Source organism: Arvicanthis niloticus, chromosome 8 (genome assembly GCF_011762505.2).
Source record: "Arvicanthis niloticus isolate mArvNil1 chromosome 8, mArvNil1.pat.X, whole genome shotgun sequence".
NCBI classification, from domain to species: domain Eukaryota; kingdom Metazoa; phylum Chordata; class Mammalia; order Rodentia; family Muridae; genus Arvicanthis; species Arvicanthis niloticus.
In genome coordinates, this window is record NC_047665.1 from 16670901 (window position 1) to 16691286 (window position 20386).

General features: G+C 45.0%; 1 protein-coding gene across 6 annotated transcripts in view; it reads left to right on the top strand.

Annotated features, from left to right (window-relative positions):
- Positions 1 to 6913, top strand: part of Kif13a (kinesin family member 13A) — a 181131-nt gene extending 174218 nt beyond the window's left edge. For all 6 annotated transcript variants that reach the window (XM_034509712.2, XM_034509711.2, XM_034509713.2 and 3 more), the window contains 2 exons: positions 601 to 1392; positions 5380 to 6913. In XM_034509712.2, coding sequence (XP_034365603.1) covers positions 601 to 1392; positions 5380 to 5400 — 813 coding nt within the window. In that variant the 3' untranslated portion in view covers positions 5401 to 6913. The remainder of the gene's footprint in view (positions 1 to 600; positions 1393 to 5379) is intronic.
- Positions 6914 to 20386: the final 13473 nt, after the last annotated feature.

Genomic DNA, 20386 nt, shown 5'->3' on the forward strand with positions numbered 1-20386 from the left:
ATTACGTTATTTAGATACTGAGTGCTGAGTTCTGGGCTTTTCACCAGCCTCATAAACAAGTTCAGAAATAGTCACAGATGACCTGAATCTATGCAATCTGCTTCTGTGAGTTGAAGATTGTCAGAGAAAACAAAAAAGCCCACTCCTCTGCCTCAGGCCATGCCTCTGCTTCCCTGACTGAGTTCCTATTCTTAACCCAGAGGCGGATAGCCTTGAGATGAGTGTTGAGGGGAACCCAGAAGAAATAAACACATCCCTGCTAGGCAACAGTGTGCTCCCAATCACCGGTCTCTGAGAATAAGATAACTTACTGCCAGAGATGACAAGCCTTGACCAGACTTAAGAAAGGGAGGCCAGGTCTGATGGTACATACCCATAATTCCCTGTTCTCAGAGGTAGCGGGAGGAGCATCAGGCAGTCAAGTCCTGTCTACCTAATGAATTCCAAGGCAGCCAGGAACTACATAAGACAAACAGAAAGAAGGAAGTGAGGAAAGGGAAAGAACATGGGCATGGGACGCCTTTCCTAGCAGAAAGAAGTATGTCCCAGTCAGACTGTAGCTATGAGGAGCTAATGGCTGGCTCTTGCTTCTTTCTGTAGGACTCGGAAGAGGAGGAAAGTGAGCTGGAAGCTCTCAGCAGGAAGCTGATGCATGCACAGCCTTACGTGCCTGTGGAGTTTGCTGACTTCAGTGTTTACAATGCCAGCTTGGAGAACAGGGAGTGGTCACCTTCTAAAGCGGACCTGACAGACTCGAGAGCCTTGGAGAAAGCAGTGTCTCGTAGCCCTACCACCAGCAGCCTCACCAGTGGCTACTTCTCCCACAGTGCCTCCAATGCCACTCTATCTGACATGGCAGTCCCTTCCAGCGACAGCTCAGACCAGCTAGCCATCTCAACAAAGGAGGCCGAGTGCAGTGAGCACCCAGGACCATCACTGGCACCTGATGTCAGACCAGCTTCACATCAAGAGCTTACAGAAGTAGAAAGAGGCTTAGGGAAGGATAAGACAATCGCTGCACCACTCCAGGAAAACCGTGCCTTACCCAAGGGGAGCCCGTCACCCCAGAGCATCCCTGAGGAAAATTCCAGAATGCTGTGCAGGACTGCTTCATGCTCAGAACTGGATGCCAGCCCCAGCAAAGATGGCCACCAAGCTAGAGAATTCTGCCCAGGAGAAGTAACGATAGAACACACTACAAACATTTTGGAGGACCATTCCTTCACCGAGTTCATGGGTGTGTCTGACGGCAAAGACTTCGATGGTTTGGCAGATTGTTCTATAGGAGAGCCCTCCAGTAGGAGGGATCTAACAAATGAAACAGACCATAAAGGTATCACAGAAGGAACCCCAGATGCTGACCAGCTGCATTCCAAGATAGAGAATGACCAGGTAATCACTCCCAGAGGCAGCCCTTTGCCGGTCCACGTTCTCAGTGAGCACAGCTTGTCACACACCAGCCCACCAGAAGCTTCTCATCACAGTGAGATTTGCAGGAGAGCTTCACCTGATGTTTGTAATTAGCAAGATGGGTCTACTGTAGAGCAAGCTGGGCTGTCCTGCACCTGCTGTGGGGGAATGGCTCTGGGAGTCACAGCAGAAGCATAGTTGTTGGCTTTTGTTGTTTGCTGGTGCTTTCCTTGGAAAATGGGTTGGTAGACAGATGAGTTAATGCCAGACTCAAGTGGATGAGGAGCGGTTTGTTCTCTCCAGTGTTTGAATTTTTGGCTAACTCAAAGCGATCTGGTGTAGAATCTACCATATTTCATTAAACCTATGGTTCCTCTGCTTATCACAGGTCCCATTAGTTTTGTATCACAAGGACATGAGTTCAGGTCTACAGCATCCACATAAGAACCAAGCGTAGTGGTTTGCCTCTGGAGCTTCAGTTCTTGGCAGGGAAGTGGAGGGGGAGCAGAGAGGCAGATCACAGGGGGCTTAGTAGCTGCCCAGATTAGAAATATCCTAGCTCCTAGTTCACTAAGGTCCTTTCTTAAAATCAAGGTGGCTAGCTGAATGTGGTAAGGCACATTGATCTCAGCACTCTGGAGGCAGAGACAGGTAGATCTCTGTAAATCCAAAGCCAACCTGATTGATGTATGGACATCCAAGACAGCCAGGGTTACATAATAAGATCCTGTCTCAAAACATGCAAACAAAACAACAGCAGTAACACAGTAAGGTAGAGGATAGGGTCAGAGGAAGACAGTCACATAACGCCGCCTTCCTCGTAGCATTTGTAAGTGTGCATACACACACAAAAAGAACAGTGGGCTGCATTAGAATAGCTCGGGAAGAATATTTACCTAGCATGGTCAAGGCTTTGGGTTCTGTCCCCAGCACCACAAAACATTATCAGTAGCTGGGTGGTGATGACACATGCCTTTAATCCCAGTGTTTGGGAGGCAGAGGCAGGAAGATGGATCTTTGTGAGTTGGAGGCCAGCCAGGGCTTCACAGTTCCAGAACAGCCAGAGCTACACTTGTCTGGGGGGTGGGGGGGAGTGATGGGAAATGATGCCCTTAGGTGGAGATGTACAGAGCATAATTCTTGAGTTTCAGGTGCTCTCCATTGATGATTTACAGTATCGTTTAATGTTCACACTGGAACAAAATGGGCTTTATTGGGAGACATAAACTATGTAGCTAGCTTTCCAACTTGGCACTTTTCTCTCCCTCTCATTTGCTCTTCAGTCCCATGCTTATGTAAGCTACAGGAGCATCAGGGCTCAGCCAAACGGAGTTTACCAGACAGGAAAGGAGCACCAACTCTTGGTGAAGGAAGATGGGACAGCCACACGCACGGTGCTGCTCCCCATTCTGCCGAGACACTGTCACTGCCAGTGCCTTCTGAACCAGCCTTCAGACTTGCCCTGAGACCTGTGCCCTGAGACTGGCCTGAAACTCAGGGATTCAGAGACTCCCTGCCTCTGCCTCCAAAGTGCTAGATTACAATCTGTGAAGCCCCATTCCTGGATAAGGGGAAGGGTCTTCTAAAGTGGGAAAAGGGCTTCCCCAGTGTAAGGATGCTAGTGGCTAGGAACACAAACCGAGATTGTTCACCTTTGTTCTTGCAAGCAAATGTGAATTTATGTCGGGTCCTCCATGTCCTTCATACTGATATTGAAGCCGGTCTGATTTTTTTTCTTCTTTGTTTCATTTTTTTGTTTTTGTTTTTGTTTTTGTTTTGTTTGAAACAGGGTCTCTAGCCTAGGCTGCTCTTAAACTCCCTGGTTTCTGAGATGACCTCGAACTTCTGATCCCCCTGCCTCTACCTGTCCCATGCTGGGATTACAGGCATTCACTACCACCTATGGTTTAGACTATGTTAGAGATGGAATCTAGGCCTACGTGTACACTAGGTGATCACCAGCTACATCACCTGCCCTGTTGGTTTTGATGAGTTTGTTAGATCTGAATTGGGTTTTCTTCTCATCCCTAAATACTCACTGGGGGACTCTGGTGAAGCCAAATAAACCCATCAGGAATGGCACCACCCCCAAGGTTCAGCCTCATTAGGGGTGACCAGGGGTCCTGAAGTTTTCACAAACCCTAAGGGTAACGTCAGAGGAGGTAGAATGCCCCTGGCTCACACTTTGAGAAGCCTAGCCTGTTGAAGAAGAAAGAGAGGATGTTGTCTTTCTTGTTCTATTGCCCTGATGGATCAGAACACAATATGAAGGAAGTTTCACCGTGAACAATCACAGAATATTCAGTTCATGCAAAGAGCTTAGTTTAAATGGGTTCCGTATCTGTAATTCCACTACTTGGGAGGCCGAGACAGGACTGCCTAGGGTTCAAGACCAGCCAGGACTACAGAGTGAGAGAGCCTGTCCTCAAAATTCTAAAATAGGGGACAGGGAGAGATGGCTCAGCGGTTAGGAGCACTGACCATTTTTTCAGAGGTCCAGACTTCAATCCCAGCATCCACATGGTGGCTCACAACCATCTGTAATGGGATCTGATGCCTTCTTCTGGTATGTCTGAAGAGATCTACAGTGTACTCACATACAATAAATAAATAAATAAATAAATAAATAAATAAATCTTTTTAGAAATTCTAAAGTAAATAATGTACAGAAATATTGGTTGCATTTGAGTAATGGTATTTTAGCATGGCAGTTCTTTTTGTTTCTCTCTCATTTTGAGATAGGGTCTCTGTGTAGCCCTGTCTTGAAACTCACTATGTAGATCAGGCTGTGCTCAAACTCACCAAGATCCACCTGCTTCTGCTCCCAAGCTTTGGGATGAAAAGTACACACAAGCACACTTGACTGGCCACTCTTTTTCTTCAAAAAGAATTGTGTGTGTGTGGAGAGATGGCTGGGCTGGTGAAGTGTCCACTACATTACCATAAGGAACTGGCTTTCAATACCCAGAACCCACTCAAAAAGTCAGAAGTGCAGGAGCCCACCTTTAACTCCAGCACCCTGGAAGCAGAGGCAGACAGATCTCTTGTGTCTTGGAGACCAGCCTGGTCTACATAGTGAGTTTCAGGCCAGTGAGGGCTGCACAGTGAGACTGTGTCTGAAGAATCAGTGAAGTTCTACTGAGGAAGACACAGGACACCAGACTCTTACCTCCAAGAGTACGCACCTGAGTATCTGGTATTTGCAGTGCTACGGATTGGACCTTGGGCCTCTTGAATGCCAGGCAACTGCTCTACCCACAAGCTACAACCCTAGTCCATATGTTGACTTTAAGATGACACTACAAGTCCATCTGAGAGCTGGAGACATGGCTAAGGGTAAAATCTCCTGATACCTAATCATGAGTATTGGAGCTTAAATCCCCAGCATCCATAAAAAAAGCTGGGCATGGCCATGTGGGACCCTTAATCCTAGTGTCTAGGAGTAGAGACTGGATGTCCCTGGAGTTTGCTGGCCAGCTGACCTGTCTGAACTGGTGAGCTTCAAGTTCACCTGTTAAGACCTGTCTGGGGATTGGGGGCGGGGTGTGAATAAATCAAAGAGTGATAGAGTGTTCTCCTCCGGCTCCCTCATGCACGGGCACATAAAGTACACATACATATATGCAACAAATACTCATACACAGTAATAGCTGTGTGAAAGGCTATGAATGTAGCTCCGTGGTACAGAGTTCGACTAGCATGCATGAGGTCCTAGGTTCAGTTCCAAGTACTTGGGGGAAATAAAAGGAAACCAAAAGTCATTTTGGAAGCATCTTCTAAGTTTTCGTTTTAATCCTGGAATTCCTCAGAACAAGGGTTACTTCCCACAGAAGCTTCACCCATTCTCTGAGATTCCATAATGAATCTGGTCAGGTCTGACCCTTCAGAAAGCCCCCTGGAGGGTGGGCCATGTGTGGGGGTGGGGACATGGGAACAAGAAGCTTGGACTCACCGACCTCTGTATTCCAGGAAACCACGGCCACTCGGTAAGGGACAGCCATGCCTCTCCAGGCCACAACTCGGCAGCTTTGTTCATCTGTCCCTCCCTGGGACAGTCTGCGCTCCATCTTCAGACAGCTGTGACCCAGCTCGACCTCAGACCAGCATGGGGGAGCCCTGCACTTCCCCTCCCCAGTGGGAGAAGCAGCACTTTGTCTCATGGCCAATCACAGCCCCTGCTGTTTTCAGAAAGGAAGAGAATCAAAATCTCGGCTTACCTATGTGGCAGTATTTTCGTTAGCACTTCATACAAGCCCTCTCTGTGCAGAGACCTCCACAGACGCAAACTTTATTCTTGTACATTGTTAATCAGTTCTTCTGCAGACTCTGGAGTCAGTGCTCTGATCTCTTTTTTTATAAATAATATATATTATGTATATGAATTGTGTATCTACGGTATGTCTGACCAGAGACATATCTGCACACTAAAAGGCAGATAGATAATTTTTCAAAAATCACAAGGTACTGGACTTTGTTACAAAGCGACCCAAATGACTGCTTTGACATGAGCAGATGAAAAGCATATTTTATATTCTGTAAGAACGAGGTTCTAAATCCCTCTTTATAGAAAAGGTTGCAGGCACTGTTCTTTATAACCAAAGAACTTCCAGGAGATGGAACGTCTTTGCTGTCCACTCTTGTTTTGTGTGAGTATATAATCTCACTCCAGTCTGGTGCCATACTTCCCTTGGCTACCAAGCCATGTGCTGCCCTGGTCCCTGTCCCCTTTCCTAAGCACACTGAGAAATCGCACAGCTATTACCTTTGGTCTTCCACCTAGCCTGGTACCTACTGACTTGATACTGACCATTGACGTGGCTGGGGCTCCTACTCCACCCTAGCATTTACTACATCCTGTCCACCTATCCAAGCAGGCGGAGTGCACAGGGCAGTGTTACATCCAGCAATGCCCCGGTGTACCAAGAGTCTTCATCTGCAGCTTCTTTACCAGTCTGTTTCAGATCACTACATTCTCTTGTGGTGTGGATTTGCCATTTTGCTTAACTCTGGAAAATGCTGTAGAAAGGGACTGAGCTATCAGGTTCGTAGGTTTGCACGTCACCTTGTTTGAGGGGAATTGAATGTGGACGGCTCCGTTGTCATTTTTCTTTCTTTTTCATTTTCAAAGTATCCTGCAAGGAGGGACGTTGTAGGATCGTTGTGTGGAAAATTTCACAGGTATATTTTATGTGCTTACTCTGTAGATGCCTGTACAACGGACCTCTATGTACAGCTACACGTGTGTTGTGAGGCAGTGAGAGAGCATGTGTGCAGCCTGCTGTACTTTTTTTTTTTTTTTAAGTTCTTAGTATTGGTAAGGGAGATATGGGAAAGTCTATTGACAAGCTGCTGTTTTGTGTGTATAGTGAGCTGACGGTAGTATTTTACTATCATCTGTTTAAAGCAAAAGCTGTAATTTATATTCCCTTCGAACTTTATTGTATTTAATTGGTACAGATTTGTGTGTGTTTTAGAATACAAACTGTCTAATTCAGAGTTCAAATCATTGATCGTCTGTTCTTAATAATGCTACCACGGGTGTAGAATCAGAGCTCAGTGGCTAAACTTGCTTGTGCAAGAATGAAGCCCTGAGTTTGAATCCCAGAATCCATATTTGATAAAAGAAAAAAAAAAAAAAAATGAAAGCCAAGCGTGGTGGTGGATACAGAGAGAGGTGGAACCTTAAGGCTAGCGGGCCAGCAAGCTTAGTCTAATCAGTGAATCCCAGACCAGTGAGAGATTCTGTCTCCAAGAGCAAGGTGAACAATGTCTGTGGAATGACATTGTCCTGTAGACTGCATACCTACACACGGCCATTAGGTTCAAATCCAAGTCACCGTCTTTGTGTGCATATATAAAGCTATGTAGTGGGAAAGCCTGCTGACATGTATTGACTTATTAAGGGCTTTCTGTCAACCAGGCACTGCCCTGGCTACATTTGGCTTTACTTTGATTTCATCTGATGGCACAGACACTGTGACCTGATGGTTTAACTAAGACTTTAACTAAGTGTTGGTTAAATGGAGAGCCACAGCTGAGAGGTTGGTGATGGAGTCTTGGCACAGCTGGGTTTCAGTCCACATATCTGGCTGGCCTCTTCCTTCGTCTTCTTCTGGAAGGGCTGCACTTGCAGAGAACAGTTACAGGACACAGCAGTGTGTGGTGTGATAATGACAGGCTGACGACCTAACAGCAAGCCAGGGGCCTTCTGGCATAGTGAGGACATGAATTGTTTCCAAGCAAACCTTGGACCAGTGTTGAAGATGTCTTTGCAGAGTCTTTATAGGGAAAGGGCTTTTTTGAAGTTTCCAGGAAATGGGGCCCAACAACAAGTGCCTCATGTGGGCTTCCAGGAACAAATAGACCAAGGGAACATTTGTATACAGTTAAACAGTAATAACTCAACAGTTTAAGCACTTGGGAGATAGCTCACTCAGGAAGTGTTTGCTGTCGAAGCACAAAGACCCAAGTTCAGATTCCCAGCATCCCTGTAAAAAGTCAGGCACAGCAGCATTGACTTATGGGGAAAATAGTTGTTTATAAGAATACCTTTAAAATTCATGAAGGACAGACACTATCTTATATATTATACTGCCCCAAGTTGTAGAGTGAATCTCGTGCACCATATGGAAGTATAACCTGTCAATAAAAATCTGACGGCCTGTTAGCTAAGGCAAGAAATAGGAGATGGGAGTTCCGGTAGGGAGAGAGGAATGCTGGAATGGAGTCAGGCTCGAGAGAAGATTCACCTCTAACTTTGAGGAGACAGATGAATGTCTGAGGACATACATGAAACTTAGCAGAGGTAACCAAGCCATGTGGCACTCATAGAACAGAATAAGTGGGTTAATTAAGTTATGATCTTGTCAGGGAATGAGCCAAAACTTACAGCCTAGGCATTTCAAGAGTTGTTATTTCAGGAGCTGGGGTGCAGGTGGAAAAGCCTGCTGATACACCAAGCAATAATTACTTTTAAAAGACTATTCAAGCCTCAGAACAACACTAGGGAGACAACTAATCACCTATTTATGTGATTAAACCTCTATTTAAAAAGTAAAGCTTTCTGGTTGTAGAACAAAAGAAGATGTGATTGAGGAAGAATTCTTACTGCCTTTTGGAGTAAATGCCAACAAGCATAATTCTGGCATACAAATGGATAAGAAACTTTTTTGATTTAACTTCCTATAGTATCAGGGACACACATTTTTCTGTAACGTACAGCTCATCTTCCAGATTAAGATCCAAGAAGAAAAAGCTAAACCATCCATAGTGACACATGTGAATAATCCTGGTGCTTGGGAAGGAGAGGCAGGAGGATCACAGCAACTTCAGAGTCACCCAGGACTGCATAGTAAGACCATGTCTCAAAAACAAACAAACAAACAAACAAACAAACAAACACTAAATCTGCACTATATACAGTACATGGTAGATTTTCTCCTGGTCAAAAGAAAGCCATCCAGTTCCAACAACAAAAGCATCTTCAGCAGGGGTCCAAAGCTTACCCTCCCCTCTTGCCTGTGGGGAGACAAATCCAGCAAGTGTCTGGAAAGAGCAGTATCTGCCCCTCCATAGAGCCGGGATCTGGGTGAAATAAAAGCCCATAGACTAAACTGAACCTGCTTGTCATTGTCTCTCATGCTCTGAGGGGAGGGAAAGAGGAGTACGGCTTTGAGAACCAATTGTTTCCAGAATAAGATGTGTACAGATGTGACCTAACTTCTTCACACACATGCACACATACACATGCATGCATGCACACCCTCGGATCTGAGACATTCATCCAGCACTGTGTGTTCTTGGTAAAAACAATTCTTTCCCACCTGGGTCCTCATTGGGTGCTTGTATCCTTGCAGACTGTCCTCATGTAGAAGACTGTAGGTTCTAGACGGCAGGTTGTGCCTCAGTCATTATAACCCCACAGGCAACAGCTGCCACCTTGGAGGGTTTGCTGAGAATGGAACTCCGGAATCCTTTATGGGCCCTGTTCGTGAAGATGTTGGAATACTAATTAATAGGACAATAGTATTGTATATAGAATATTGTATTGATGCAAAAAGCAACAGCTCTCATCTTAAAGGGAATAAGGGATACTTTATTATGGGGCCTTTTGAGTGACCATGACCTGGGAGCACAGATTTACATTACCCCCAAATCCCATGTTCCAGCGTGAAAATCATTCTGTGAAGTTTTACAGAACAGAGAAAATAAATCAAGGTAAGTTTAAAGTACTTTAATGAGTATATCAAAGAGTCAGCCACAGCGAGAGCGGGGAGCTTTCCTGTAGATCCGAGATGCTCTCGGATGACATTCTTAGCCTCTGGGATGGTAGACACTAGTGATCTGTTAATAGACTTCTAAAAAGTTATCTGTTAGTCATAGGATGTTGGTTCAGACTCGGAGGTGGGCAAGGAATGCCTGTTCCTGAGAGCTATCACTAGCCCTAGATAAGATAACTAGCCTTTGGACTAGCCTTAGGAACGTTGGTAACTGCAGCATTCCTGAGATTCCAGTCAGCCCTCCAGTCTCGGTAAACACAGTTTCTTTAGGAATTCTCACCCATACTTGTAAGAAGTAAAAGTTAAAAAAGAGCTTCTGAGAAACCATATAAGTACCTTGGCGATTTAAAAGTTAGGTTGGCGTTAGACGGAGCTCAGGGAGTCTTATGGAAAAGTAGGAGAAGGATTGAGGGGCCTGGAGGGGACAGGGACTCCACAAGACCAACAACAGAGTCAACTAATCTGGACCCTTGGAGGCTCCCAGAGACTGAACCACCAACTAAAGATCATACATGGGCTGGACCTAACCCCCCTCCGCCCCCCAACTCTAAACACACACAAACACATAGGAAGCAGAGGTACAGCTTGGTCTTCATGCAACAACTTCTCCAACAACTGGAACTGGGTCTGTCCCTCACTCTGCTGCCTGCCTGGGGATCCTGTTTCTCCTAACTGGGCTGCCTTGTGTGACCTCCTGGGAGAGAATGTGCCTGGTTCTGCAGTGATATGAGGTGCCAGGGAGGGGTTCCCCCTTCTCGGAGGAGAAGGGGAGGGAGAATAGAGGGAGGAGCTGGGGTGAGGGGCTGGGAGGATATGGGAGGGCTGTAATCAGGATATAAAGTGAATTTTTAAGAAGTTGGGTTTGGTTTATTATAATATTAACCAACCGACCTCACACTACCCCTAATGCCTTGAATTATTTAGATTTTTTTTGTTTGCTTTGCTTTTTGATACAGGGTCTCTCTGTGTAGTCCTGGTTGTCCTGAAACTCACAGATCCTCTTACATCTGTCTCCCCTGGGATTAAAGATGTGAACACCTGGAAATAGTATTTATGACAATTTAACAGTTATTTGGGGCTTCATCTCCTGAACTCCTGCCCAAGTCAAGTCATAGGGATACTGGCTTCATTTTTATATTTATGTGCGCATGCGTATACTTGTATGCTACAGCCTATGTGTGGAAGTCCGAGAACAGCTTTAGGGAGGTCACTTTTCTCCTTCTACCCTGGGGGTTCTGGGCTCAAACGCAGGTCCTCAGTCTTGGTGACAAATGCCTGTATACACTGAGCCTGCTTACTTGCCTGAGGTTTTACTGAAAGTGAGCCAGGCATGATGGCTTGTGCTTGTCATTCTTGTATTGAGATACTGAAGTAGAAAGAGTACTGTGAGTTGTAGGCCAGCTTGGGATCCATATGAGCTTTGGGGGGAGTTAGGATTACAGAGTAAAACCTTTTTTCAAAAAGAGTGAGAAAAGTCACCTATGGTGGTACACACCTTTTGACTCAGCACTTAGGCAGAGGCAGGCTGGTCTACTGAGCAAGTTCCAGGACAGCTAGGGAGGGTTACATAGAGAAATCCTGTCTCAAAGTGGGAGTAGGAGAGATTACATCACTGTCTTCCTAGTCCAATAGGAAGTTTGAGGATCAACAGATCTAACTTCCTGGTTTGTTTCTTTTCTTACTTACTTTGATTTTTGTGGGTTTGTTGTTGTTGTTTTTCAAGACAGGTTTCTCTGTGTAGCCCTGGCTGTCCCGGAACTTATCCTGTAGACCAAGCTGACCTCAAATGCAGAGATCCATTTGCCTCTCTGCCTCCCAAGTGCTTGAATTAAAGGTGTGTGTCACCATTGCCTGCCCCACTTCCTGGATTTATAATCATTGTTTTAAGTAAGCAAATAAACCTACAGGTCTATATGATTGGTTAAACTAACCCTCCCTCATTGGATCTGCACAATCTATGCGGTCTGTGGTTAACCACAAATAAGACAAGCCTGCTTAGTTAACACCAGAGTTTGAATATTGAGCTACAACTGGCAAACTAGAGAACTTGCCTTGTAATGAGGATGTGAAAGCTAACTTCCCTACCACTTGGTCTCAGGACTGCCTTGATAATGACAATGACAATTGACACACGTTTTCTGCTAGTCCTCGTGTATGCTGTTACACATTCGTAGTATATTAGTGACTGTGATGTACTGAATTATCCTTAGGTTATTGGCTCAAGGTAACAATTAACATCATCTTACACTACTTATTTTGTGTTAGAAACAAGGTCTTATGTATCCTAGCCTTGCTCCAAACTCACTGTGTAGCCAAGGATGGTTTCGAACTTGACTGATCCTCTTGCCTCCACCCACCAAGTTCTGGAATTATGGGCATGTACCACCACCCCCTGTGTTTCAGGTGCTGGAGATCAAACCCAGGGTATGATGCATACTGCAACAGCTCGCTTCTCAACCCAGCCTCCTCTCACATAGTTTTTATAGATCTAGAATTCAGAGGTTTGTAAGTCTGAGAAGTTCTGAGTCCATCCCTCATGAGGTTACAATCAGCCTCAGCTTTTTGAAGGAATGTGTGGGAGGGGGAGGGTCTACCTTTAGAATGGTCCACCCACACAGCTGGCAAGCTGTGTTTCCCCATCATGTAGACCTCTACATAGTGCTTAAGTGTCCTCACACCACAGAGGTGGCTTCCCTATAGTGCGTGAGTAGCTTAAGAGAGCACACAGAAGTCTAGGATGCCTTTTGTGACCTTATGCTAGAAGGCACATGCGATGGTTTGTATATGCTTGGCCCAGGGAGTGGCACTATTAGGGGAGGCCTTGTTGGAGTGGGTGTGTCATTGTGGGTGTGGACTTTAACACCCTCACCCTCGATGCCTGGTATTCTGCTAGCAGCCTTCAGCTGAAGATGTAGAACTCTTGGCTCCTCCTGCACCATGCCTGCCTGGATGCTGCTAAGATGATAATGGACTGAACCTCTGAACCTGTAAGCCAGCCCCAATTAAATGTTGTCCTTATAAGAGTTACCTTGGTCATGTGTCTGTTTACAGCAGTAAAACCCTAAGACAGAAGTTGGTACTAGGGACTGGGGTATTGCTATGATAGGCCTGACCATGCTTTTGTTGGGAAGAATGTGGATCTGGGGGCTTTGGATTTGGAAAGCAGTGGAATGCTTTAAATTGGGCTTAATGGGCCATCCTAGTAGGAATATGGAAGACTTTGTTACTGAGAGTGATTTGACTTGTGCAGACCTGGGCCAAGAGGTTTCAGTGAAATTTTTCCATATGTGGCCTAGAGACTGTTTTTATGGTATTTTGGTGAAGAATGTGGCTACGTTTTGCCCTTGTCTGAAAAGTCTGCCTGAGGCTAAGGTAAAGAGACTCACATTAATTGCATTGACAAAGGAAGTCTTAGAAACTCCCATCATAGACTTTGTTCTCTGCTTAAGTCTCACGAAGAGCATTTTAAACAAACATAGCAAGCTGAGAAAGGAAAAATACAAAATATATGGTTTAAGTATTAAAGGGGCACAAGGAAGTGAAATGGTTCTAGGAGATAGCAAATTAAGGGAGTCGGACTTTGGGGCAAGATCCTACCCAGCTAAATTTAGATCCAGGCATGGTGGTACACACCTTTAATCCCATGAGACAGGCATTCAGATCTTTGAGTTCACAGTCAGTCTATAGAGCAAGTTCAGGACAGCCAAGCTTAGGCAGTGAAGGAGTTGGAGAACAGAAAGCTGGTGATAATGTAATATAAAAAGGGGGCCATGTTTCAGCCCCAGCAAGCAGCAGAACTCAGCAGCTTTGGTCATTTGGCTCTGGGTTTAGAGTCAAGAGGAGAAGGAGACTACTGGGACTATTGATGCTGGTTAGCTGAAGCTAAGAAATTAGTGGTGATTAAGAAGAGACCAGCATCACTGAGGTGAAATCTGGGAAGTGTTTTCTGAGAGCACAAAGAAACTGATCCAGAGATAGCCAAGGTTGTATGTACCTCGCACTGCAGCTATACTTGGTAATGTGTCAGAGTCACCCAGCTGGTACTGGTTTTGAAGACAAGAAGAGGTTATGAAGAGCAGATGAGGCTTGGCACTGTGAGAGGCCATGGAAGGCCATTGGTGAAGGTGCAGCCTCAGTTGTAGTTGATGACCCAGGACTGAAGGGGTCATGCAAAGGATCTGAGGCTTGGCACCATGAAGAGAGCCTATGAGAGGCTATTGGTGAAGCCTACTTGCAGCAGAAGGCCCCAGTGTATTGGGGATGCCAGTACCATGGGATGATCACCAAGAACAGCAGCAACAGTGGAGTGGATCAACCTGAGCTTAGAGGGGCTCCAGAGGGCAGAGCTGGAGAAGTGACCCCAGCCCTTTGGAGGAGCCTAGAAGATCATATGTGGATCTCAGACATTGAAACAAGAAGCTGTGACATTGAAGTTGTCTTGGACCCCAAGATGTTTGAGATGCCAGAGCCATGGGCTATCTGCTGAGGAAAGCTGCTAACAGGGAGTGGAACCAGCCGGAAGAAAGAAGTTTTGTTACAGTCAACAAAAATGAAAAAGGAGTTGGAGATCTGAAGACCACTTTGACGTCAGACATGGAGATGAAGAGTTTGAAGTTTTCCCAGCTTGTTTCCTGTCCTGCTTTGGAGGATTACAGTTAAGTGATTGGATGACTCTCAGAAGAGACCTTGAACTTTGAACTTTTAACATTGTTGAGACTGCTATAGACTATGGGACTTTGGAAGTTGGACTAAATGTATTTTGCGTTATGCTATGTTTAGGTATGGCCTCTATAGACTCATATGTTTGAACAAGCCTATGGGGGTCAGGGAGTAGAATGTGATAGTTTGTATATGCTTGGCCCAGGTAGTAGCAATATTAGGATGTATGGCCTTGTTGGAGTAGGTGTGTCACTGTTGGCATGGGCTTTAAGACCCTCATCCTAACTGGAAACCAGTCTTCTCCTAGCAGCCTTCAGCTGAAGATGTAGAACTCTCAGCTCCTCCTGTACCATGCTTGCCTGGATGCTGCCATGTTCCTGCCTTGATGATAATGGACTAAACCTCTGAACCTGTAAGCCAGCCCCAAAGAGTTGCTTTGGTGATGGTGTCTGTTCACAGCAGTAAAACCCTAAGACAGCACATGTCCAAGATAGTCCTGATTAGACGTAAGATTCTTAGGTCCGTCTCTACTGATGTGGAAGACAAGTGGACTCTTCCTTTTGAAGACTGAAGAACCTGTAGACATTTTAAAGCCACCATTTGCAACACTCAGGGTTGTCCTCTGGCATGTACATAGAAGCACATATAGACACACATATACAAACACAGAGAAAGACAGACAGAGGAGAGAGAGACAGAAAGACATACAGAGAAAGATAGACACACACACACAGAGAGAGAGAGACAGAGAGACAGAGACAAAGAGACAGAGAGGCCTAAAACAGCACAATTTCTAGCCTAGCCAAGGGCTCACTGGGTGATATCTGCTGATAAACTCTCCCAGAAGTGGAAATTCCTAGAGGCTAGAGGTGCCCCAGGCTCACCAGGGAGTAGTAGTAGCCCAAAGTGAACTGTCTTGGTGTGACCTTCTTTTGTCCTGTTAGCAACAGCGTTTATACACACTACCACCACCACCACCACCACCACCACCACCACCACCACCACCACCCCAACCTCAGGATCAAACATCTCTATCTCCAGGTGGAATGAAGCCCAATCAGCATATCTTTTACTTAAAGAGAAAATGAAGAGACCCATCCATAGGCACAGGGCTGGCCTAAAAGAACTCCATCAATCCTTTCAACCTGTCAAGTCTATGATTTCTTTAGTACTGCCTTCATCTCTATACTAACCTTTCAGAGAAATAAAAGCCGTGACACTCCGCTTAGGAGGACACTTTTCTTTATTTATGATGTGCAGGAGAGTGCTCCATAGACAGCTGGCATCCTTTACAACACTTCCTGATCAATCGTTTATGAGGGGCACTGGCGCTTTATCTGTGTTAAAGGAAAAGATGCAGCACAAGCCTAGAGCCGAATAGTTCTTCAAATATGGGAAGACACTAGCCTATGTCTCCGCCTCCACCTCCCACCCAGCCTGTCCATCTCCCTTCTCCACCCCCTTAGCTTTGTTAATGTGCAGTATTCTGATGTCACAATAATACTCCCTGGGCTGCTGAATCAAGTCTATAAACACATCTGGCTTCTGTCAATATCAACAAGCATCCCCAGGGGTGAGTCTGCCCAGCCATAGCTTGGGAATGGTTTTCAGTTGGTATGTCCAGTATCTGTCTAGATGGACTCCTGTGGGTGCCAGAAGCAGCGCCTTTGGAATCAAACAGGGGTTGTGGGGAGGAGACAGGCAGCCTGGCATACCCTACCTAGCTAGCGTCCCAGGAGACTAGTGGGCTCAAACTGAGAGGAGGGCTGACTGAACCTCAAGCAAATTAACACAAGTAATCTAAAACCAATCTTACTTTGAGACTGAGCTGCTTTGGGCACATATTTTATTTGCTAGAGTCATTTTTCTTTTTTTAAAGTGTTACCAAAACTGGAGTAAATGGGGTATTTAGTGGGGTATTCATCCAGGTAGTTTTCTCTAAGAATGAAACAATGTGTCTGTGTCTAGGGAGTAGTCTCACATTCGACATTTGTTCTGGGACAGTAAGGATGGCTTTGGAATTCTGGGTCATAGGCTATAGTCATATTTGGCTCAGGGAGTTAACGTGGTGCCTCAAATCTGTACTCCCAGCAGGTGTATGAGGCTGACTGGCAAGTTCAAGGTTTGCCCAGGCTACACAGCAAGTTCAAGGCCTGTCTCCAAACAAAAAAAGAAAGGGGAGTTGATATGACTTTGAATTTGGATTCCCGGCCCTATTAAAAAGCCAGGAGTGGCAACATGTTCATAATCCTAGCTCTGGGAAGGGAGACACAGGGAGCCTGGGACTCACTGGCCAGCTAGTCTTTCTGAATCAATGAGTCTTCCATATTCTGTGAAGAATCCCTGTCTCAAGAAATAAGCCCTAGAGGAGGGTACCTGTACACACATGTGCAGGCACACATACAAACATGGACACATGCCATAGGGGCTAGTGGGATGGCTCAGTGGGCAGAAGTTATTCCTGCCAAGTCTGACAACCTAAGTCTGATCATCAGGATGCCCATGGTAGAGAGAACTGATGCCACAAGTTGACCTCTGACCTTTATTCGTTTTCCAAGGTGCATCGAAACATGTACATGTGGATGTACAAACACATACACACACACACACAATTTAAAATGTGATATTCTTGGAACATGGACAGGAGACTAAGGGATGATCTAATAAGGACTGGAAAAAACAGCTAATAATAGCCAGCTCTGTCCACATTTGTTTGGCCTGAGTTGTCCTTCCTTTGAAAGATGGAGACAGACGTCTCAAGATTCTGATCCCATTCAGGGAATTTTGTTTTCCTGGATGCGACCCCTTAGGAAAGACTGGATGAAGGGAAGAGATAGTGAAAGGCAGAAAAGGCAGAGGATGTGAATAAGAAAGAGAGGAGCCATACCCAGAAAGAGGCCAGAGGACAAGGGAAACTGAGTACATGAGAGAAAACATCCTAGACGTTTGTTAAAAGACAGATCTCCTGGAGCTAGCGAGGTGGTTCATTTGGCAGAGTGCCTGTCTCATAAGCTTGAAGACCTGAGTTCAATTCCCAGGACCAATAGGAAAAAGGAAGAAAAGAAAACTAAGAAGAGCCACAGAAACAAGCATCCCTGGGGCTTGGCTGGGTAGCCAGTCTAGTCTAATGGGTGAGCCACAGCTCAGGGAGAGATTCTGTCTCAAAACACAAGGCAGAGGGGCTGGACAGATGGCTCCGTGGTAGAGAGCACTGGTTGCTGTCGAAGAAGACCCTGTTTCCATGTCCAGTACCCACATAGTAGCTTACAAACATCTGTGAGTCCAGTTCTATGGATGCAGTGCACTCTTCTGACTTTTGTGGACACGCATGCGTAACACATGTGGTACACAGTACATACATGTGGACAAAGCATTCATATGCATAAAATAAAACATGTACAAGCTAAAATATTTACAGAACAAAACAGCAGCAGAAACAAAAAAGGTTGACGTTCTCCTTAGCACCTGCTCTGGTGGTTCACAATTATCTGACTCCAGGTGGAGGGGGTCTGGTGCCCCTTTCTTGCCGTTGTGGGCACAAAGTATGCACGTGGTACACAGATAGAAATGGAGGCAAATGCTGGTATAATATGAAATGAAATAAATGTTGTTGTTTGAAAGACAGGGTCTGTCTATGTAGCCCTGGGTATCTTAGAAAAATAAAGATTAAATCGTCTTTTGAAATTATAAAAATAGGGCTGGAGAGATGGCTCAGTGGTTAAGAGCACTGGCTGCTCTTCCAGACGTCCTGAGTTCAATTCCCAGAAACCACATGGTGGCTCACAACCATCTGTAATAGGATCTGATGCCCTCTTCTGGTGTGTCTGAAGACAGCTACAGACAGTGTACTAACATGCATGAAATAAATAAATCTTTTTTAAAAAAAATCATAAAAATAGAGAATTTGCACAGAAAAAGTCACATATCTCTACAAGGAATTTATGTGTTTATGTATTTAATCAAGGTAAAAATAAAGTTAACAGTATGACCCTTTGCCAGGAACAGAAGGACCTAGGTTGTCATTGTGTTTCTACATATAGAACACATGGCTGTGACATAGCAAATATTGGTGGAATGTTATATTGAAAGTTTATATTGCACTAACCTTATTTATACATGTCTCTGAGGGATTAAACCTGGGGTCCTGTGCCTGCTAGGCAAGCACAGTACTATTAGACTATATCCCCAGCCCCAAACTATGTTTTCAAAGCACTGTATATGTATTTCTGAGTTTAGTATACAGATTTTACTGTGGTATAATCACTCAGGGAAAGCAATATTGATCTGATTACAAAAAAGGAGAGGGCATTTACTGTTTGCCACTGACATAGCAATTAGTACACAGTCAGGACATTTGTGTTTAAGAGGAAAGGGTGGCACTGAAGGTGTGGCTCGGTACTGTACCATCTGCCTTGTATGTACAAGGCCCTACATTTGAGCCCTAGCACTGTGTGTGAACCATGTGTGTCTTTGTGTGTGCACATGTGCATGGGTACATATGGAAGAGGGATTAAAATATTAAATGTTCTAACAATGAAAGATAATCTTGCCATGCAGTGGTGGCACACACCTTTAATCTCAGCACTTGGGAGGCAGAGGCAGGCGGATTTCTGAGTTGAGTTCGAGGCCAGCCTGGTCTACAGAGTGAGTTCCAGGACAGCAAGGGCTATACAGAGAAACCCTGTCTCGAAAAACAAAAACAAACAAACAAAAAAGAAAAAAGAAAGATAATCTTAATACTTTAATGTTGAGTCGTCTTTCAAAACGCACACGAAAACTGCTTCACATGAAACTTAGGAAGCCGGGCATGGTCGCTCGCATTTACCATCTCAGCGTTCAGTGAACTGAGGCAGCAGGGTTGTTGTTAAGTTTGAAAACAAGCCTGGACTACACAACGAGTTCTAGGCCATCCCTGGGAGACCTTGTCTCAGGAAAAGCAAATTGCCAGGTGGTGGTGGCATATGCCTTTGATCCCAGCACTCAAGAGGCAGAGGCAGGCTGATCTCTGAGTTCAAGGCCAGCCTGATCTACAGAATGAGTTCCAGGACAGTCAAGTATACACAGAGAAAGCAAACAAACAAACATACAAACAAAGAGGAATAAATAAACAAAGCTTACAGAAGGATATAAGTAAATAAAACACTGTATAAATATAGATTCATCCATTCAATAAATATGTATGGGTCAGGGAGATAGATCATCGGGCAAAGCAGCTTGCTGCCAAGCCTGACTATTTGAGTTTAATCCCCAAGACCTACATGGTAGAAGGAAGACCTGAGTCTGGCAAGTTGTCCTCTGACTTCTACTTGAGTCCCTTGCCATGTGTACACACACACACACACACACACACACACACACACACACACACGAGCATGTGCACTAAATAAATAATCAAATAAGTAAACATTAAATAAATGAATAGTCAAACGTAAATGTAAATAAAATTAAATCCTCACTTAATTTATCCAACTTACATCTGGCACTATGGATGTAAAATGTTGGGAAATATGAGGTGACAATAGAAGGGTCCTTTCTTTGCAATGGATTATTTATCAATCCTTCATTATTGATGAGGCTGGTAAGTGACACCCAGCCTGCAGGAACACCATTGCTGCTACTGTTCACTCCTCGTTCGTCTGTTTGCTCGGCAGGCAGCTTTTGAATCTTGGTCACCAAGCAGCCAACCTGGACTGGCAAGACTGACTTATGGCGGAGGAATAGCCGGTCACCTAAGGTGAGTCAGGGTCTCCAGGGACCAGTCACAGTTTGAGGGTGTGTGGTTTTTTTTTGTTTGTTTGTTTTGTTTTGTTTTGTTTTGTGTTTTGTTTTGTTTTGTTTTGTTTTTTCAGAATGGTTAGTGGGGACTCTATCAGAATTCAGTGTTTTCACCTCAGCCTTCCTCTCTGCTCTCTGCCATCGTTCCAGAAACCTTTCTGTATTGCTTGCAAAAATAAGGTGGAAGATTTTAGCCCAAACTTGCCAGAGACACTTAACCAAAGGAGCCAGTCTCTCTGGTTTGGATCTGGGGCAGATTTGCA